This window comes from Vigna unguiculata, chromosome 1, assembly GCF_004118075.2.
Source record: "Vigna unguiculata cultivar IT97K-499-35 chromosome 1, ASM411807v1, whole genome shotgun sequence".
NCBI lineage: Eukaryota > Viridiplantae > Streptophyta > Magnoliopsida > Fabales > Fabaceae > Vigna > Vigna unguiculata.
The window spans coordinates 26,524,358-26,545,810 of NC_040279.1; the positions used below are offsets into that span (position 1 = coordinate 26,524,358).

The 21,453-nt window shown below is 32.6% G+C and overlaps 3 protein-coding genes and 1 non-coding gene across 5 annotated transcripts; 1 reads left to right on the forward strand and 3 right to left on the reverse strand.

The window, feature by feature from the left end:
• Positions 1-4,233: 4,233 nt before the first annotated feature.
• On the reverse strand, positions 4,234-4,315 carry TRNAS-GCU. Its single transcript has one exon. It is a non-coding gene; the product is annotated as a tRNA-Ser (tRNA).
• Positions 4,316-9,784: 5,469 nt separating this feature from the next.
• On the reverse strand, positions 9,785-11,095 carry LOC114176425 (metacaspase-9). The gene is made up of 2 exons (XM_028061471.1): positions 10,645-11,095; positions 9,785-10,491 (listed from the first exon to the last, which is right to left on the reverse strand). Exons 1-2 carry the CDS (start codon positions 10,997-10,999, stop codon positions 9,896-9,898), a joined length of 951 nt encoding a protein of 316 aa, XP_027917272.1. The 5' UTR covers positions 11,000-11,095; the 3' UTR covers positions 9,785-9,895.
• Positions 11,096-12,921: 1,826 nt separating this feature from the next.
• LOC114178172 lies at positions 12,922-14,829 on the reverse strand. The gene is made up of 3 exons (XM_028063928.1): positions 14,321-14,829; positions 14,063-14,187; positions 12,922-13,235 (listed from the first exon to the last, which is right to left on the reverse strand). The coding sequence occupies exons 1-3, from the start codon at positions 14,619-14,621 to the stop codon at positions 13,032-13,034; spliced, it is 630 nt and encodes a 209-aa protein (XP_027919729.1). The 5' UTR covers positions 14,622-14,829; the 3' UTR covers positions 12,922-13,031.
• A 337-nt stretch (positions 14,830-15,166) lies between these two features.
• LOC114185350 (translocase of chloroplast 34) lies at positions 15,167-21,045 on the forward strand. Of its 2 annotated transcripts, none has more exons than XM_028073022.1 (8): positions 15,167-15,274; positions 15,657-15,765; positions 15,889-15,996; positions 16,090-16,214; positions 16,347-16,611; positions 20,197-20,265; positions 20,374-20,535; positions 20,627-21,024. In XM_028073022.1, the coding sequence occupies exons 2-8, from the start codon at positions 15,667-15,669 to the stop codon at positions 20,738-20,740; spliced, it is 942 nt and encodes a 313-aa protein (XP_027928823.1). In that variant the 5' UTR covers positions 15,167-15,274; positions 15,657-15,666; the 3' UTR covers positions 20,741-21,024. The 2 variants fall into 2 exon arrangements, with proteins under 2 accessions (XP_027928823.1, XP_027928831.1); XM_028073030.1 differs by lacking the exon at positions 15,167-15,274 and adding an exon at positions 15,290-15,435 and having other exon boundaries at positions 20,627-21,045.
• The last annotated feature ends 408 nt before the right edge of the window (positions 21,046-21,453 follow it).

Here is a 21,453-nt window from a genome sequence, read left to right on the forward strand (position 1 = left end):
TGTGAATGAGCATGTTATGTTAGATTGCATGATTTGAGTCAAATACTTGTACGTGGAACTAGTTTGTGGATTATAGTATTAAGCACATGAACTTATTAGTGAAAAGGTATGTTTTTTTTTTTTCACTAATGATCTAAATGGCATAGATGAATATATTAGATGATGAAAAGTTAAGGAGAGAATTATTGTATCCCAATTAGGTATTATTAGTTGCACAATTATTTGTGTAATGAAATTACCCTAATTTATTGAGTTAAGGATTGTGTGTAAACCAAAAGTGTTTAAATTGATTTACACTAGAACAGGAAGGCCTTTTGGCAGCGGTTATTTGTCATATTCTGCACCAGTTCCCGGACCGAGGCATATTCTGCCTCGGTTTCCACATACCGAAGCCATATAGCCCCTCTTCTGCCTCGGTTTTCTGGCCTAACCGAAGCTATATATGCTCACGTTTTTACATTTTTAAAAAATTCGCTCACGTTTTGGCCTCGGTTGGAGTAGTACCCGAGGCCATATGTCACTTTTAGGCCTCGGTTGGAGTAGTACCCGAGGCCATATGTCACTTTTTTGGCCTCGGTTGGGGTATTACCGAGGCCATATGTCACCTTTTTGCCTCGGTTTTGGTATGAACCGAGGCCTAATATGTTGTTTTTTTTAATGCGATTTCTGTTTTGGTGTTATTCCCACATTTAAACCTGCAAATTTTATTCAACACCCAGCACAAACCAAAATAGAGCAGAACAAGATATTTTATAATGCATCCACAATTCAAATTCATTTAAAAGACAATTACAAATCATTTACAATCAAGATAGATGTCCTAATCAATAGTATTGTACATTTCAATTATATATTTGGCACATGCTATCCTACCAAACTTGATGGACTTTGCGGGAATTGTTGCAGGACTCTTGAATGTCTACAAAATAATAGATTAAGTTAAGTTAGTATATAAAAAGGAAATATTGCAAAGTATTCGTTTTAATTCAAATATATATTACCGTTTCCCAATTTGTTGTAATACGAGCACGCACAGTGGTTGTCATCCATTGCATTATATAGTAACCGCACTCATATGAGCTGGTTTGTCTATTACACTACATTATATCAACAACGTTACAATTAATTAAGGAAGAAAATCAAACAAACAATTATAAAGATATGGATAGAAATATCAAACCTGGAGAGAACACCATACAAGACCTTTTGCCTTAGACATTGATCTCCCTAACAACATGTTATGTGCAGCAATTGAACTATGATATAGGCAATAAGTTAGGATATTTTTATATAACATGTCATATTCATAAGATTGATATTGAGGTTCTTACCCCTTTGGCACCGGCTTTTCCCCAACCGAAGCCTATAGGTCCCAACGTCAATGGCATTTTTGAAATTTCTGGCAACCTTTTTGACTTCGGGCCTCCTTAACCGAGGCCTATAACTGCTTTTGCCACCGGTTTTTTTTGAACCGAGGCCTATAACTGCTTTTTGGCACCGGTTTTTGTGTGAACCGAGGCCTATAAGTTGCCTTTAATTTCAAAATTGCCACCGCACTGTTATATGCTTCGGTTCCTCGCCAACCGAGATTTATAAGGCGAGGTAAAAACGCAATTCTGCACTAGTGTTAGGTGTTAATCTTTAGTGAGACATGTTTAATACAAATCTTAGAGATCACACCTATTTACTATCATGTACTCATTGGAAGTTTTTAGATCAACAATGCTTTGAAATGGATTAAATAAGTTTTGTTTAAATCATGTCTTACCCATATATATATATATATATATATATATATATATATATATATATATATATATATATATATATATATATATATATATATATATATATATATATATATATATATATATATATATATATATTGGGTATATTTGGTATGATTTGATAGTGTTGTATGATTCTAAATACGTATATTATTTTGCTTGTGTTAATAATTTTAACTTACCTTAAAGAAAACTTAATTTAAGTTGATAATTTCCACACTAACTCTACAATAATAATAATTGAAATTTGTAATATTATATATATTTATATATTTTGGAATTATACTCTTTTATTGTATACTTAATATAAGGTGTAACACTTACCACATGTTTTTGTTTAAGGTGAGTTTGATTTGTGAGATATGATCTTCATGCTAATAATTGAATTGCCTTTTTCACATGCCACTATTACTCTCATTTGTCCAATCCTATGATCCTTTTTTGGGTTGTTCAGAAGATACATTTAATTTTTACTTTAATCCACAAAGTCATCAATATATGTAACTAAATTTATGACTTGTGGTTACATGTGTTCAACACACACATTTAATTCATTTACTTCTTATGTTGCTTCTGCTAGCAACTGGTCTTCTCTCTTAATGAGGATGTTTTTATTTTAATATATACATCTTATCTTATGTATCTGTTCTATTCTCTAATAAATAACCGCTAAACTGTCAAAACCATTTCATATTTATTTTTCATCTCATTTTTTATGAATTAACTGAACATTTATTTTATTTATTTTTGACTATGAGTTTTCTTTAAATTTAATATATCATATTGGTAAAGACTTTATTTAAGCTAATGTATAAGTTTTTGGGGGCCTAAAGGCGCTGTTCTGTAGTATTAATATAAATTTGCTTTTAATCAAGACTTTGACTTTTTAAAACTATATTTCTTAACGTCTAAATTTCTGGAGCCTATAATATAGTATTTTTTTTAAATGAATACCATTAGGTATTTTAAATTTGCATTGTAATGTGTAAAATGATCCCTACAAATAAGTGGGGAAATATACCAATATAGCTAATACATGGCATTCTTTGATTATTTTTTTCAAATATATTTATATTAAATAATCGAGAATAGTCTTTTGATTTGAGTTGGTTTTTTGTTTCAAATTTCAAATTCCAAATTCCAAATTAAAATTATATATATATATATATACATATATATATACATATATATATATATATATACATATATATATATACATATATATATATATATGTATATATATATATATATATGTATATATGTATATATATATATATATGTATATGTATATATATATATATATGTATATATATACATATATATGTATATATATACATATATATGTATATATATACATATATGTATATATATACATATATATACATATATATATATATATATATATATATATACATATATATATATATATATATATATGTATATATATGTATATATATATATATATATATGTATATATATATATATATATATATATAACTATTGATATGAAAATATGTTGAATTAATGTTAAGAATTAAGATGAAGCATTTTGCATGATTGTTTCGAAAATAGGAAAAGAAATAGAAAAAAATATAAATCCTTTCATTAAGTCTCTCCTTTGAAACAAAATATATATAGAAAATGTAAGTATAAAATATTATATACAGTACTTTTGTTTTGAATTAATAGGAAAACATATTTACAATATATCTTATCATAAATAAGAAGCTAAATATATCATCCAATCTCTATAATATTACATATATCAATTCATTAGTTTTATATGTCATTACAAAATTTATTAATTTATGTTAATATTAGTATACGCACTAATCAATTGTTTTATATCGTAATTTTACATCGCCACCTGATAAAAAATAAATTTTTGTATTTTGAAATATGGATAAGTTAGAATTTGATTTTAACGGTATTTTAAATTTTATAATTATAAAATCGAATCCTATTTCAATTTTTTTAAAATTTGATGTTGAATATGAAACTTATGTAATTGTAAATAGAATAGACAATAAGAATAGTCTCTATGTTAGAACCTAAAAGTAACAAAATTTTATACAAGTTGTTACTTTATATTTCACATATTTAGTGTGACGAGGGTGTAAGTTATTTAAATTCCTAATATATGTATTTTAATTTTATAGATAAAATAATATATTACTCGTTTAGTGAGCATTACAAATGTATGTACTTAAATTTATTAATCTACCAAAGGAAGTATATCCTTCAAAAAATACAAACATTGAAATATTTGAATATAAATTAAAAAAAAATACTATAGCATCATTAAGTTAAGAATTTTGTTTGAGTATATTTAACATAAATAATATAAAAGCAGATAAATGCTAAAATATAAGATATTAATTTAAAAACATCATTAAGCATCTTCATAATAAAGTTAAAAATAAATCAAAATAAAATTTAAGAAATACGTCGCCTGAGAGATTCGAACTCTCGCGGGGAAACCCCATGTACTTAGCAGGCACACGCCTTAACCACTCGGCCAAAGCGACGTCGTTGTGTCACCCTATATTATCTACTTATAAGAAACGGTTAATCTGTTCTAACTTCAAAGACTTTACGATGTTAACAGAGAAAATAAGTAGAGAATTAATACAGGGTGCTTATCTTGATGCTTTCGTAGTTGGTCCAACTCTTTTTACACAACATTATTGGCTGGGCCACAAAAATGGAGCTGGTTTATGTTAGCTATTTCTTTCTGCACCCTCATACTTTCCACCTGCACTCCGGTGTATGTTGTGTCAATGAATGAATTCAAGAAAGAAATAGATTTTAAAATCTGAAATTATTTTTTTATAAGAAAAGCATTCAAATTAAGTAATTTGAGAGTGTTTCTTTATATAATAATTTGAAAGTCAAAAAATAAATTTTAGATTATGTAATTTAAAAAAAATATTTTAAAAAAGATCTTTAAATTGTATAATCTAAAAATAAAATAAATTTTTTAGATTGCATAATCTAAAATTAAAAAATAACTTTCAGATTGTTCAATTAAAATGATTTTTTTTCATTCAAAAAGTACTTTATTGTATAATTTAACAATAACTTTTTTCTTTCAGATTATACAATTTTAAAATAAAAAACTTTCAAATAATAGTAAAAAGTGTATGTATAAGGGTGCGGGAAGAAAATTTGGAAGTACAGAAAGAAATCTCCGTTTATGTCTATATTCTGGCTGGGCTAGATAATCAATTCTTCACTGGGGGTTTCTCCTGCATCTCCAATCCTTTCTTCACTACCCCAAAAACTTTTGTATTTTCATCTTTGTCCATAGTAAAAACGAAACGGTAAAAAGTAACTGAAAGAATAAATTTTCAATTTGCCTCTCCATTCGTTCCACACTCCATTGCGAAGCATTCAGTTAAGTTTTCCTGTGCCATTTATCTATATTTGATTTGATTTTACGAATGCTGAAATGGTGTGTGCAATAATGTGTGCAATAGATGAGTATATTCATCTTTTAAACAATTTAATCCACAAATTCATCTTTAAACAATTTTTTTACTGAAATTTTTCATTACGGATGTCGACATCCATTTCAAACGATTGAACTGCGAATATCAACATTCGTTTCTTATTTCTTTTAAGCATTGCATATGTGGACATCCACTTAAAAAAAATTACGAAACGAATGTCGAGACTATTAAAATTTTTCATTTTCTGGATAGATTACGGGTGTCGATATTAGCTTCAGAAAAATACAAAAGGATGTCGACATGCGTTATGTTAAAATTTGTCGTCCTCTTTCTCCGAGGAAATCGAGAATTTTTGGTGGAAGTTCTCATGCTCAGTCTCTTACATCATCCCAATCTTGTGAATTTAATTGGTTATTGTGCAGATGCTGATCAGCGGCTGCTTGTTTATGAATTTATGCCATTGGGGTCTTTGGAGGATCATTTACATGGTCAGATTGCATTCTTTTTTAATTGTCATCATTGCTTCCTTAACTATTATGCTTTCTTATCATAAAAGTATTGAATTTTATATTTCAAGTTGGTTCAATCTTTAAATGTCAAAAAACTGCTATAACTCATAGGATAAAGTAGAGAAGGGAATTGTAGGATTCTTTGTTGCTTGGGAAATTTCTTTCATTCAATGGTTTAAATTTCACTGTTATCAAACAAAAGAATTATGTCTGTGTGCTTTGATTGTGTCGTTTCTAATTAAAATAGGGGGAATTGTATGTGATACAAAACAGGGAGAAAACAGATGAGATTGTTATCACGTGGTTTAAACTTCAAGGAATAAATTACATGATTTTAGAGGCTTTGAAAGAGAGAGAGAATGCGTCATATGTTTCTATTTCTACAAATCAATTTATATTAGGAGTTAGGAAAGTTACTGTAATTTGTGAGTAGAAGGGCTAGACAGTTAGATGGGATTTTAGAGGTAAATAGATAGGAGGAGGAGGTAAAAGGGAGTTGTTCTATTCCATCTTGTAGATTTGTAGATTCTATTCCTCTTTTGTTCTATTTCTTCTCTTCTCGTTTCTATTCTTGGTACCTAACAGCAGGAGGGAGCTAGGGTCGGGTTGGACTATCCCATCCAACCTAAGCAATATTTTAAATTTTAATATCCATTCCGACAGGTTAATACGTCGGGTTAATACGAATATAGATTTATTCAGACGAATTCATTCGGGTGGATTGATCGGGTTAAATCAAATTAATAAAAAAGAATTATGACTGAATCTACAACAGAAATTTGAGAAAAACACGTTAAAAATTTCAAAGAACAGCTAGAACAAAATTGAAAACTACCACAAAATTGAAAACTACCAGAAAAAGAACAAATATGAAGCTTGAAACTCCAAAAAAAAAACAATAATGAAACTTGAGACTCCCAGAACAAACCTACAACAAAACAGACAACAAAGAAATAGAGGTACGAGTTGTTCCCTCCTTCTATATCAAATTTACATCTTCCTTCAAAATAGCAACCATTTTTATGAACCCTAAAGTTGATTCTCACTAAAGTTGAGAACTTTTTATGAATATCATATATTTAGATGAATCACTAAAAAAACGTAATGAACAAGTACATTTGAAAAAGATAAAGGTGATTGCTTTTAATGAATGCGGTGGCTCGCAATGACTTGCGGTGGCTCGCATTGTAGATCTACGCCAGTGAAGTCGCGTTTGTGGTTTGGGACAGATCTGAACGTCGTCTTCCCCAAACATAAGGGTTTTGATCGAATGGATGAAGAAGAGATTGAATGAATGAAGAAGATATTTGATGCTTAGAGAGAGGGAAGAGATAAACTGCGTGGAGGCGAGGGAAGCCAAAGGAAGGGCCACTGCTTTGGAGATGGAAGTATCGTGACAATGAATTAAGATTTTTGTATGAGGAAGAGAAGTGAGGCGGCAAAATATTAGGGTCTGGAATGAAAATTTTGATTTTATAATTAAATATATGGGTCGGGTATATATGGTTTTTAGAGTTAAATATTGAGCCTGACCATGTAAATCCATCTGGACAGAAAAACTTTTATTCAGTTTAACCCGATCCATACAAACCGATCCGCACACATGTTTTTTTGTTCGGGTAAAATGGTTTCGGACGGGTTAGGATTTTTTGCTCAGGCCAACCTAACAGTTTATCTTCCACTTTAGCTAGTGAAAGTGTGTTGTATGTCAAAAGATCATGTATCATTAACTAAATCATTATGTTGCTTGAAGTACAAACCCTTCTACCAACCAACGCCATAACACTCTTCTCTTCCCACCGCCTCTCATTTTTTCTTCTTCATCCTCTTCTCTACACTACTCTTCACCTGCACCCTCATCACCACAACTATCTCCTCCACCGCCGCCTCAACCTCTGCCGCCTCCCTCTCCACTCTCCCGCCCTCCGTCTCCAAAGCGCTCCTCCATTACGCCCTCGCCTCCAACGTCTCTGCCAAGCCCATGTCCTCCACAGAGCTCGCCGCCCTCTCCAAAGCCCTTTCTCCTCACGTCGCGCCCCAACTTCCTCGTCTTCGGTCTCACTCACGAGTCCCTCTTTTGGGTTGCACTCAACCACCAGGGGCGCACTGTCTTCCTCAACGAGAACGAATATGCCATCTCCAAGTTCGAGCAGTCCAACCCCAACATAGAAATTATCGAAACGAATGTCGATATCCGTTTTACATTTTTATGAAACGGATGTCGACACCCGCAATACAAAAAAAACCAAAAAATTAACGAAATGGATGTCAACATCCATTTGACATTTTTCTGAAACGGATGTTGACATCCATTTCATATTTTTCTGAAGCGGATGTCAACATCCGCAATACAAAAAAAAACAAAAAAAATTAACAAAACGAAAAGATGAAATATTTTAGGGGTGCAGACTTTGCAGAGATAAAAAGAAAAGCACTAGTAGTGTAGTAAATTCACTTTTCATTGCTTTCAACCACCCATACAGGTAAAAATTAATTAGGATTAAAAGGGTAATTATTGGGAGTACAGGAAAAAGGTTGAGGTTGCACTGAGAAGCCCCTTCTTCACTTTTTCACGCTTTGCTTCCCATTTCAAATGCTTGCAAGAACTCTCAAATTTCTTTCTTTCTCAAATCTTACAAAAAAGTGTTAACAAAAATTACATGTATCAATGAAAAGAAGAAGTAATTAGCTCCCATTTACTCTAAGTATAAAACTAATGGATTCTATTTTTCCTGTATTTTTTTAGCCTTATTATTTATTCACTAAAAAATGTATATTTTTAAAAAAAACTTGTAATTTTAAATATAGCGCCAACCCATTTGTTTATAAGGGAGCACTGATATATATTTTATAATACTCTGAAAATTATTTTATACCATAAAATTTGTTTTATTCCATGAATTTCATGAAATAATTGATTTGGGCTAAAAAATATGATTAAATACTTAAGAGACATTTTGACTATTTAATGTGAAGTTGGGTTTTTAGAAATTTAAAAGTATTTTAACTCTTTTGGACTAATTTTTAAAAGACAAATCGTATTATTCTCATTTATGTGTTTTAAAAAATTATTAAACATATCTGAATGAAACCCATTACTCTGAGATTAAAAATATCTGCTGAAATCTTAAGTTTACATTCCATTTGTTAAGAAAATAAATACAAAAAAAATTCATTAAATAAAAATGAGAATGTAGGTTCAAAAGTAATTTTTTTATATTTTGTTTTGGAATAAAGATTCATATATATATATATATATATATATATATATATATATATATATATATATATATATATATATTAAACATTTACTTAAATCCGTATTTTGATATTAAAAGTTTAATGCAAACTTAATTGGAAGCGAACTTATAAAATTTTATGAATCATATTACAATATGAAATATTATGAGTTATATTATTATAGTATGAAATATTATGAGTGTTGAGAATTTTTAAAGATTGTGAAAATATGAGAGATATGATATCTATGATATATATATATATATATATATATATATATATATATATATGAGATATGTTAGAAGAGAAATTTATTATTTTATTTTATTCATATACACTCTTTATATATCACAAAATGTAACAGAATATGAAAGATAAGTAATTGGTCTAGACGAAGTTGAAATTAACTAACACAATGTTGGAAGTCCCACATTAACTAAAGATAAGACAATTTCATAATATATATATATATATATATATATATATATATATATATATATATATATATATATATATATATATATATATATAGAGTGAGGTTCAAACCTTGCCTTATAAACTGATTTTGTGGGGGTTGAGTTAGATTTAAAGTCCACTTCTAACATATTTTTTAACTTAATTGCATTAATTTTAATTCGAATTATACTAATTTTGAACTAAACTATATTAGTTTTAATCAAATTATATTATTTTTTAATCAAATTTCCCTGATTTTAAATCGAACTGTAATATTTTTAAATTAAATTGTAATATTTTTGAAGAGTAAAATAGGAGAGAAAAAAACAATACAGAAGGGTTATCAAACCAACAAAGAGAAAATGTAAATGACAACATTCATACAGCAACATAACATTATGTAATCAACCATATCACACATCAAACTCTGCACACAAACACATCTCACATCTCACATATAGTGTTCTGTTTTCTGAGGATGTCCAAGGAAGGTAGCATAAGCTTTCTCATCACTGCAATAGAGGCAAGGATGCTGATCAAATCCCTGACCTTGCAGCACCTTCCTCGCCCTCACCACCACCTCTCTGTTGCTCAACCCACCCTCCTCCCTCACCACCGTCTCCACCGCGTTGCTGAACGCCCCGTAGGCTTTTCCGGCGACGCCAGGGTTCATGTCCGCCGACGTCTCGTCCGCCTGGCACCCGCTCAGCAGGATCCCCTCGTCGGGTCCTATCGCCCCCAACAGAGCATGCGACGCCGTTTGAAACCTCAAACTCGCGTCGGAGCCAAAGAGTTCTAGCATGTAAGTGCCGATGTCCGTGGCGGTCGCTTTTGATAGGGAAGAGAGGTGTTCCAGTATGGAGTCATAAGGGATTGCCTTCTTGGTAAGGGTGTAACCGGTTTTCGATGTGAGACCTTTTTGAGATGAAGATGGACCTATTTGCTCTTTCTCTTTGTCGATGAGGCCTCCACTGTGGCACGAGTCTGAGAGGATTGTCAAGCTTGCACCTTTTGCTAGCCTGTTTACTAGTTGCCGGAAATCCAAATCTGTAAGTTACATCACACCAGAAAATGAGTAATGACATTTTCAAAACTTATTTTTGATCAACTACTTTTCCTCAGCATGCTTAATGATTTGGAGTTATCGTGCAAAATAGGGTTAAAGATGAATGAATGAAGTAACTATACAATAACACAAACCAGTGATGAGATTGAAGTCACAAGGCACAATAGCCTCCTCATGGTGGAAGGGGTGGCCATGTTTCTTGGAAGGGATTCTGGTTCCATGTCCACTGTAGTGAAAATATAGCACATCCCCTGTTTTTGCTCCATCAACCATCTTAGCCAGTGCCTGCTTGATGTTAGCACCAGTGGGCATTTTGGAAGAGTTTGGTGCATCGGTGAGCACCTCAATGTTTCTTTCATCAAATCCAAATCGCTTCACCAGAGTCTCCTTCATGGTTAACACATCGTTTATGCAACCATGCAGTTCATTTCCGGTGTTTGGGTAATTGCACCCCACCAAAACAGCCACCCTGTTCTTCAGCGCCTCCATTGTTTGGTTTCACTTCGATGATGTGAAGACAGTGAATGAAACAAAGTTTGTCCGAAAGATTGGTTTCTATGTGTGATTATTGCTCGCTCAGTTTCCTCCATTTATATAGTTCTCGGGGGAGCATTGCATTTGGCTACCTCTTTTTGGATTTGCCACAAGCAACATTGTGAGACGTTTGTGTTGGCTTACAAGCCAGGGAACTTCGGTTTTCGACAAAAGCATGGCATGTGTGAAGAACTTTGCTCAACTAACAATTGCAACTTTGGAATGTTATTTGGGAAACAATAATTACAGTAATTTATGTTGCAGCCTGCAAAATCGTTAGCCGCGGGAATCACTAATTTCGATCACAAGTTCAATTTAAAGATTCTAATTGGTGAATCTCACGTTGTTACCTCGTTGAAAACTTGGATGAAGAAATTTGCAGAACAAAGGGATTTTTCTTGAAAATTATGAAAAGGGTGAATGAATGGTGACATGATGAATTTCGTCAAATCTACCTTTTTTTTTCCTTTCTGGTATAAGTAACAAGAAAGAAAGAACGCGTTTCCTATTTAACTTTGAAGTAACTTTTGTTAAGAAAAGAAGAATATTTAACTTGGACTTTTGACTGTCTCTGGAATCTTGAAAGTTTGATCCAAGTCTAAGCAACAGCAATAATAGTTAGTCCCTTCACGTATATGAATCGACTCAAACACTTGAAAATGATATCTCGTGTGATTGGTTATCCAAAGACACGTATACAATCAATCAGCTAAGGCTAGGTTCGTTTGCCTATAATCTATTTGATCATTTTACAGTAGGTTGATAAGTGTAAGCAGATTCTCTACATAGAATCTCTAATTATTGAGAACTTTCAAATTTTATTAATTTGCACAGATCATTTGTTTATTTTGGTCTCTTAAATATATACTACATTCTTTTGAATGGATTCATGACTTTCAAGAATTTCAAACAACTGATTTTTTTTTTTAAATAAAAGATCTAATAGACGAACTTTCGATTTTTTTTAGTTAAATCTCTGAACTAAAAAGTAAAGCTAAGCTATCACATGGCCATTCTCAGATTACTTGCAAGATAAGCTAAGGTTTATAAACATATTTTTGTTTAAAATAAGTTAATTAATTAATCTTATCATTGTTGTGTTCATCATACAGCCCTTGCGTGCAAGTAAACCTCGTATAGTTTGTGCATTTCTCCCACCGGCCACACAAATGTGAGGTAGAAGGACAAGGAAGTTATGGAACACCATAGGAGTTTCCCATTCAAATTAAACATCCTAACTTGTAAACCTTAAGTATCATTCTTTGTGCCCAAATAATTTAGGGTTAAGTACGTTTTTAGTCCTTAAACTTTGATCCAAAATTAGAATTCGTCTCTGTCTGAAACTTCAATATATTTTGGTCTCTAAACATTAAAAATGAATGAATATAGTCCTTTTAACTCAATTACGTTAACTTTTTTTGAAATGTCGAACATATTTCTCAATAGATATTGAACCCACGAATGTGTCAAACAGTGTAAAAAACTCCAATATTAATATGAAAAGCATTCAATACGTCAAACAAAAGTAAACATAATTGGGATAAAATGACTATATCCATTCATTTCTAAAATTTAGAGACCAAAATGTATCGAAATTTCAGACAGGGACGAATTCCAATTTTGAGTCAAAGTTCGAGGACTAAAATAATACTTAACCCAATAATTTATAATACAGAATTAGTTTGATTTGGAAAAAACAAATCCTATGTTTAAAATTCATTACGAAAGAGTTAGTATTTTGAATTCTTTTCTTAAAAACAAGTCCAAGGTTAGAATGTTTGGAACAAGCCCCTGTTTACTGTGCCTAAGGTCAAAACATAACACTATTTCCCTTGGATCTATCTTTCTTTCCTTGTAAAATCCTCACATTCATCATCAACCGAATTTGCAGCTAAGCTCCATATACATATAGACAAGTGATAGGTTAAAATTTCATCATGCTGGCTCAGATACATTTCAGATTCAGAATAAAAAAATGAAAAAATGTTCAAAGATCTTTCCAAACATTAAAGTCAGTATTTGAGGCATTAGTGTTTATAACACTGTCTTGACAACCTATAAAGAAGATACTCCGAGTGGAATCAATGTTCACTAAAGCATGAGCTTTGTCAACTGGACTTGTAGCTACAGCAATTTCATCCCTGTCAATGATCACTTCAGCATAACCATCATCTTGCTCACTGTTCTCCAACTGCATACATATTCAACCATTTTGCAACTCATGATTCACAAAGTCATGATTAACAATATTTCATAACAAAAATCTTGTTTTCTTATCGTTTTAATAATTTAGTCATTTTCCTTTAAAACAAAGTTTAATTTCGGTGTACTGGCAATTGAAGAAATTTACCATGTGCCAATCCCTTTTAACTTTTTTAAGTTAGATAATAATATAAAAATTATATCATCTTATTTCAATTAAATAAAAATATTAAACATGGGTTATTTAAAAATTTATTTTTCATATTTAATTACTTATTTAGTTCCTATACTCACATATAGATTTTAATATTTTTAGCCTTTATACATGCTGATTTAATGGTGTTTGTACGTAGTTTTCTTTTGAAAATAAGATTTTTTTAATAAAATAAGCACTTTTAAGAAATTATTTTAATAACCAAATTATGGATAAATATGATTGTATTTTTTTTTCCCTAATTTAATGAGATAAATAGATTTCAACTTTCTTTCTATATTTATGTTAAAAATAAGTAATTTTCTGTGTATTTTTTTTTTTACAAAAAAGTAAAGTCTATCTGCTTCCTAAATAAGTAATTCTTTTAAAAATCACTTATTTCATAAACATTCACTTTAAGTTCAATAAATATAGTTAGTCTGAATTTAGAAAGTAAAAGTTAAAACATGTTACATATAAGAGAAATTAAAATGGTGGAAATGAATTTTTAATTACAAGAATTAAAACAAAAATACTAAGTATATATTTTTTTAATTACAAGTGAGAATGTATAGTGAGAAGACATAGAGTGACGAAGAAGATGAGTAAGAGCAGGTTGTTACCCTAAACCTGGTTGTAGCGCCCCAGATGAGGAAAGTCTCGTTACAATAGTGGTGTCTGTGATTTCCTCTTCGCTTCCCAGGCCGAATTTCTCCCACATGAATCGACGAACACGTCACAGCTCCACCTGCACAGCACAACACAACACGAAATAAATAACTCTCAAAATCTCTCTCTCCATGCCGAACGAACCAAGAACAACGATAACACCTCGAAACGACGACGCATTGAAATTGCACGAAGAAAGACAGGATTGAAACCTGAGAGGCCGGAATCGAGTGCGAGAGCGATAGGATCGAAGAGCCAGCCGCGGTTGTCCGTGGCGACGTGGAGAGAGTGGAACCTGACGAGGTTGACGAGCGCGTCGCGGTGGGAGGAGTAAGGGGGAGTGTGGTAGTCGCGCTGGACGCGGAGTGAGATCCACGCGAGTAAGAGGAAGATGGCGAGAAGGAAGGGGATGGAGTGCGGTCGCTGGAGGAACCACGTGATGACGGAGGGACGGATCTGTTGCGACGTCGTCGTTTGGGAGTTTATGAAACTCGTTCTTCTCTGGCTCGACATTCTGATGCTGTTCTGTTTCGTTATCTTCTCGCTTTTCTTGTGGATCAAATTTTATGCCCGTGGAAAATCTTAACTGCTACACCATAGTGTAAGAAAACAAAATTATTTCTTTATAGGATTTAAAGCATAAAGTTGCATAAGGTATCCGTGGAAAATCTGAACTGCTACACTATATTGTAAGAAAACAAAATTATTTCTTTATAGGATTTAAAACACAATAACAAAGAAAATCTGAACTGCTACACTATATTGTAAGAAAACAAAATTATTTCTTTATAGGATTTAAAACACAATAACAAAAGACGATGTCTATTTTAAAATTAGCATATCATGAAGTTACATTTTATTTAATTTCTGAAATTTCTTAGACATCGTTTACAAATTTTATTATAAAATAATTATAATATTTGATATATATATATATATATATATATATATATATTTGTAAAATTATAAATAAACTTATTAGATTTTTCACAGGAGTTTTTTTTTTTGGGTAATGTAAAATCTTCACTCTTAAAGAATTATAATTTAAAATAAAATAATTAATTTTTAAAGTAAAGAAATACATGATATTTAAAGGAGAAGAGAGTTGGGGAAGTGGGGGCGCTGCTGCTATCACAAAGCGGAACCTGGAATAGTCGGATAAGAGGGTAAGGGCGGTGCAGTACTTCTATTACACTATTCTAACCTCACTCGTTTTCTCTTTATTTAAGAATAACCTATTATCTTCTCTTTACTCTCTCATTTCATCACTCTCTTTGTTCTCTATTTCTTCACCGCAACATTACATTTCCACAGTGTTCGCCGCAAGGTTTATTATCTCCCACGAATTATTATTTTTCCTTTTCGTGCCAGTATTTTAGAGACTGTTGTTGTGATTTCGAGTTACATTTCGTAATTGAGCTGAATCTTTGGTTAACGATATCTGTTGTTTTAGCCGGTTAGGTTTTCCTGGTGTGTTGTGGAATATGGACCAAAACGCAATTGTTTTTGTCTTTTGATTTTATTTTTCTGTTTTCCGTGTCTTCGTAGAATATCTTCGATGGCGTCCCAAATTATCCGTGAGTGGTCTGGAATCAATACATTCGCCCCTGCTACTCAGACCAAGTTGCTTGAACTCTTGGGAAAACTTAAACAAGAGGTTTTGTTTTTATTTACCCTCTCAAATTATACCTATGTTTCGTGTTTATTGTTTTTGTTTTCTGTTGTATACTCGTTTGCTTGTTTGTTTTCTTCTGAGAATTTCATGTTTGTTATGGTGTAGAATGTGAACTCCTTGACTATACTTGTGATGGGAAAAGGTGGTGTTGGAAAATCTTCAACTGTTAACTCCATCATTGGGGAAAGAGTGGTTTCGATCAGTCCTTTCCAGGTATGAGATGATACTTTCAATGAAGGTCTAAGGGTGGTTATTGTGCTGTTGTCCGATTATTTGTTTATGTGATGTTGTTGTATTTTCGCAAAGTCGGAAGGGCCACGACCTGTGATGGTGTCACGATCAAGGGCTGGTTTTACATTGAACATTATCGACACTCCTGGTCTCATTGAAGGGGGATACATCAATGATATGGCACTTGATATAATAAAGCGGTATGTGCTTAATTGCTTGTGTTTATCGTGTGACGCTTTACCTGCAAGCATGTATATGGTCTTAGAAATGTTTTTTAACTGTGTCTGCTCTTTTTCTTCTTGTTTTGTGGGAATCTGTGTTTGTGTAAGTAGTTTTCTTCTGAACAAGACCATAGATGTGTTGCTTTATGTGGATCGCTTGGATGTGTATCGAGTGGACAACTTGGATAAATTAGTTGCCAAAGCTATAACAGATAGTTTTGGCAAAGGAATATGGAACAAAGCTATAGTAGCACTCACGCATGCGCAGTTCTCTCCACCAGATGGATTGCCTTATGATGACTTCTTCTCACAAAGATCTGAGGCTCTCTTGAAGGTTCTTAGGTCAGGTGCCAAGATAAAGAAAGAAGCCTTTCAGGTATTTATATCTGTAAATTGAATCTTATACTTCAAATGCTTCTAAGTTTGTCAAAATTGTAAGCATCAGAAGTCAAAGCATTTTCGTTTAAGTGCTCTGTTCCTTTGAATCGGCATGTAGTCATAAATCCCAAATGGTGGGGGACAGTGCAGCCAACCCGAAAACTGGTATAGTGGGATCTCAGACTGCAGGATCGCTGCAATTTTCAAGATGGTAGTTACGAGCTAAATAATTGAAGTTACTCCTACGCAAAGGCTCAAATATAAAAATTACATGAAGTGAAAGATATATCCATAATTAATAATGAAAACTCTTGGTATACAGCTAAAAACAGAAGTCAATAACCTTAAAAGTCTATAAATCAAATTAAGCCTCCAACTGGATTTTGGCTTAACTGCATCCCGGGTAACCATTGAAGTAAAAGATTCTGAAAATGTCATACCTTCTCAAGACTTTTTGTGAGAATTGAAGGAAGTTGAGGATGTGCAAACTATCAACTTATTACAGTTTGTGAAAAACTAAAAAGTGGATTTATGTGACATAAAATACTTAGTTCGGGGGATTCATATTGAAACAGATAAGAGAAAAGTGTACGTTGTGTGAATAAAGCTAAAAACAGGTTTTGAGAGCTTTTTCTTATTATGAAAAAAAGGGATGAAATCATAGAAATAACCCCATAAGGTTGTTGGACTAGTGGTAAAGAGAAGTTTTACCCCCTTATTTCAGCACAGTGGCTGCCACAGCTGTAAATTGCAATGATTTTGGGCATTCATGTGTTGTGGGTATGACAATACAACACATTAACCCTCTGGTGTTGTAGTTTCTGTAGCTGGGACCAGTCACAATGCAGCACTTTGATGTGATAGAGCTGCTATTGATAACCATAAATTGGAAGAAAAAGATTGTCCATTCAGTTGATCATGTTTTCCAAAAGCGTTACCTTATTTAGGTTTTTATTTACTTTGGTGCATATTGATTTGTATATATAGCTTCACTACATTTTTTACCTTGACCAATTTATGTGTATGGCCATAATGGTACTGAACAATGTTTTGAAACCCCGATTTGAACTGTCTGGATGGGCTGTGTGGGTTAACCATCTGTTGGTTCACTGGCTGACCACTTGTTGTGACCCCAAACCTGGTTAGCTGAAAACTGTATTTGAAATTTGTGAATCAAACATGCATTGATAGATTGAACTAGTTCATTTTTTTTTAAGATTTTTCACCAAAGAATAAACCTAGATTTTAATCTAGGAAAGGTACACTGGTAGGGTGGTGTTCAACCACAACACTGTTTCTCTCTAAATTACGTCTCATACTATTTTAAATTTGATATGCCTTTTTAAGGTTTAAGAATTGACCAAGAAAGTGACGATTCTATGAATTGAACCAGGACCCGTGAAAGGTGATGGACTCCTACCTGGGGCATATGAGAGTATCTATTTCGCAATATAGATTTTTCGTATATTGTCCATATTATATAATTAGCATATTGGCTATATAATATGTGTATATATGGTAAATGGTGTGATGAATTTTTAATGTTAACTAAATTTATTATGTTTATTATCAATTGTGTTTATAATGTAATATAGTATTCTGTATACAATTTTTACTTGTATCATTTATTTGTGGGACTTGAACGAATTTATGGTTCCAGCTTAACCCTGGCTCAACTACAGCTCTGCCTCAAAACCTTTAACCTCTTTTTTAACTGGTTCATAGGTTTGTCTGGTTTTAAAATATTGAGGCACAACATAAAAGTAGTTGTAAATAGTGTTCTATAGTGGCACAGCAATGGAGATGCCAGACCGCTATTCTAGGCTCCATAGTGAAAGTGCTTGTGTGGCTGGTGTCTCAATCATGGATATTGGTCACTCCCAAAATTTGTGGTCGTTGCTGCCACTACTGTTGACAGGAAAATCCCTTCATTACGCATAATTTGTGGGACAAGTGATCAGTTTTTTCTTTATATATACATTCTAATCTTTATTTCAGAGAAAGTGAGAGACCTACTCTGTTTTTATTGTGAAAGGGTGACAGTGAACATGAAACCAAACAGCATCACCGGCCAAGAGCACCTTCATTTCCCGCAAACCTATGGCTATGATTTCAGTTTTTTAGTTGCTTCTAACTGTTACTCTTTTTGTGCCTTCTTTTCTGTTTTCTCCTACCGAGATCTCTTTTCTCTGTCCAACGGACAAGCACGGGTATTTCATTTTACTGTTGTGTTGTTTCTTGGTTGTTCCCCTTGTCTTCCAAGTTCTCATGAGTTTTGACCTCAATATTGTTCTTTATGAATAGTATTCTAAAACTGTCCAGCCATTATCACCTGTCCTCTGGACAGAGCTGCGGGGCTCACTTTTTATTCCACTTCACTCTATCTTTTATTCCCTATGCCTCTGTTTTTCAAAAGACTGCTATGCTTGGGGGTGCGCTCTAGTTTTTATTCCTTGACTTGTGTCGTTTACTCTCTTTTACCCTCTTTCCCACTTTGGTTTTTCAAAAAAATTGTGCAATGCAGGGGTTGCCATGCAGTTTCTTTATCCCTTGACTTGGGTCATCAACTCGAGTGATTGGCTTAAGATTATGAACTTTTGTTATTATTGATAAATTATTTTAGGTATTTTTGGCATTTATCTATGTGCATTATACATTATTAATTCGTATTTCTAATATTCAAATGGTGTTGTCCCATTATGTGCCATACCGCTGTAGTGGTTATTTTACTGACTGCTGGTTTGATACTATGAGCATAAATATTTGTTGGCAAGCTTTCCCTTTGTGTTAATTCATAATTTTATTAATCCCTGCTAGTATTCTGTTCTATGACATTACCGGTTGACCTCTGCATAGTATGGGTGCCCCTTTGGATTTTTGTTGAGTGTAAGGAGAGTTAAATTTGACAGTCTGCTTAGTTTATCCTGTCAACTGATATATCTGATTGAAGTTAAAATCTATGGGATTTCAAGGATACATTATCCTTAATAAAGCCAAGATAATTAAGACAACACAACCTATATATGCCAACACTTAAAATTGTTATAGAAAAAAAAATACATCAAAGAAAAATAATTGTAGAAATAAATTATAGTGGTGCATGATTTGTTTCTCTGGTGGGTGAAGATGATGCTTAATTATTAAGGGTATTATGAGACAGAACTGAAGCAGTGACCCAAGGATACCAATTAATTAATTTTAAAGGAAAAAAAATTAATAATGCCCCTGTATAAAGCAACCAACCAGGATTCTTAGCTTATCCTTATTTTGGTAACAGTGCCCATTTTCAAAACTTAACACGGTGTCAACCTGGATTTATTTGATAGATGTTCTGAGGATTGCGAGAGCATCATTCTGATGTATAAATTAACTTTCTTGTTGGGTATAGACTTGTATATATGTTTCTTTCTTGCATAGAAAAAAGTCCGGCTTTTCTTTTTGTTTTCGTTCATTTTTTAATAATTTGAAATTCAAAAATTGTTATCTGATGCATTTTGAACATGCCTCTTCTCGTGCACCTATGTATTATAACTGATCATTTCCATGTTTATTATATCTTACTTTCTTTTTGGGTAAATTCTAGGCTGTTTCTATGCCTGTTGTTTTAGTTGAGAACAGTGGGAGATGCAACAAAAATGACAGCGATGAAAAGGTTGGATATTTGATTCATTGGATATTTGATTCATTGCATTATTTATATCTTTTTCATTCATTTATCTTGCTTAGTCTGATTGAGAGAACGTATACTTCTTGGTTTTAGGTTCTTCCAAATGGGACTGCTTGGATTCCCCATCTAGTCCAAACAATCACAGAAATCGCATTGAACAAAAGTGTGTCTATTCATGTTGACAAGAATTTGATTGAAGGGCCAAATCCGAATCAGAGAGGAAAATTATGGATTCCTCTTGTGTTTGCTCTCCAAGTAAGCACGATGTGAACTTTGAGGCTCATTTGTTTTTGACGGGAGCATTGATTTCTTTCTCATCTGTTTATTTTATTATTCCTCTCTGCAGTATTTCCTTGTCATGAAGCCAATAAAAGGACTGATCGAGAGGGACATTGAAAATGAGAGAAAGCCAGCATGGGAGAGACGCGATCCCGCATTTAGGAAGAGAGATTTTCTTTAGCTGTGCACTTCTGTCTGTGCCCATGAAGTTCCATTTATGTTTAGCATCCTTTGCTTACAAATTTGTTTATTGTCCTTGTTTTATGAGTGAGAACATGGATGGTTTCGGTATCCTGTAATTGCTAGTAGCCTGCGGCATAGGAATTTAATCAAGATTGAGAGGATTTCCTGTATGCTGGGAATTTATTTTGCTTTTTGCATGATTCAGTTTGTTAGTAGTTAATGTCTTGTAAGCATAACTCTAGATTTAATTACCATCATTGATAGCTTGTGATATCCTAAAAATCTAGCCTGAAGTATCAACTATTTTTTGTGTACAATGGTTCGCATTGAAGCTGGAAAAACCTTGAACTTAATGCGTAGTACTAACTCCTGGTCAGTAGAGGCCAACTTATACAGTTTAAGTATAAACTGGAAATCAAGTGTTTCTTCTTATTATCTGGAATGTGTTTTCTTACATATTGTAAAACTCATTCATGAATGAATAGGAATTGGTAGAAGAAATTTGTGGGTGCATAAAGTGAGTGCCCTATGCAAAATGTTGATAACTACTGCATGATACATCAGGGATTCGGTTACTTAGTTATAATTGTTTTAAAATGTTTTGTCACCAAGTTTTAAGTTCGACCTAGGTAATTAGTTGTTATTTTTTTATTATTTAGAATGTAATCTTACCTACCAGCTCTCAATTTTGACTAAATTTTTAGTTTTCAC

Bases quoted from the DNA above. Each gene is read 5' to 3' on its own strand.
- LOC114176425 (XM_028061471.1), bottom strand. From the start codon at position 10,999: ATGGAGGCGCTGAAGAACAGGGTGGCTGTTTTGGTGGGGTGCAATTAC. The intron at 10,492-10,644 runs GTTTGTGTTATT...TGTAACTTACAG, and splicing joins TGACTTCAATCTCATCACTG to ATTTGGATTTCCGGCAACTA.
- LOC114178172 (XM_028063928.1), bottom strand. From the start codon at position 14,621: ATGTCGAGCCAGAGAAGAACGAGTTTCATAAACTCCCAAACGACGACG. The intron at 14,188-14,320 runs GTTTCAATCCTG...TGTGCTGTGCAG, and splicing joins ACTCGATTCCGGCCTCTCAG to GTGGAGCTGTGACGTGTTCG. The intron at 13,236-14,062 runs GTAACAACCTGC...ATATGTATGCAG, and splicing joins GCGCTACAACCAGGTTTAGG to TTGGAGAACAGTGAGCAAGA.
- LOC114185350 (XM_028073022.1), top strand. From the start codon at position 15,667: ATGGCGTCCCAAATTATCCGTGAGTGGTCTGGAATCAATACATTCGCC. The intron at 15,766-15,888 runs GTTTTGTTTTTA...GTTATGGTGTAG, and splicing joins TGGGAAAACTTAAACAAGAG to AATGTGAACTCCTTGACTAT. The intron at 16,215-16,346 runs GTATGTGCTTAA...TTGTGTAAGTAG, and splicing joins GCACTTGATATAATAAAGCG to TTTTCTTCTGAACAAGACCA.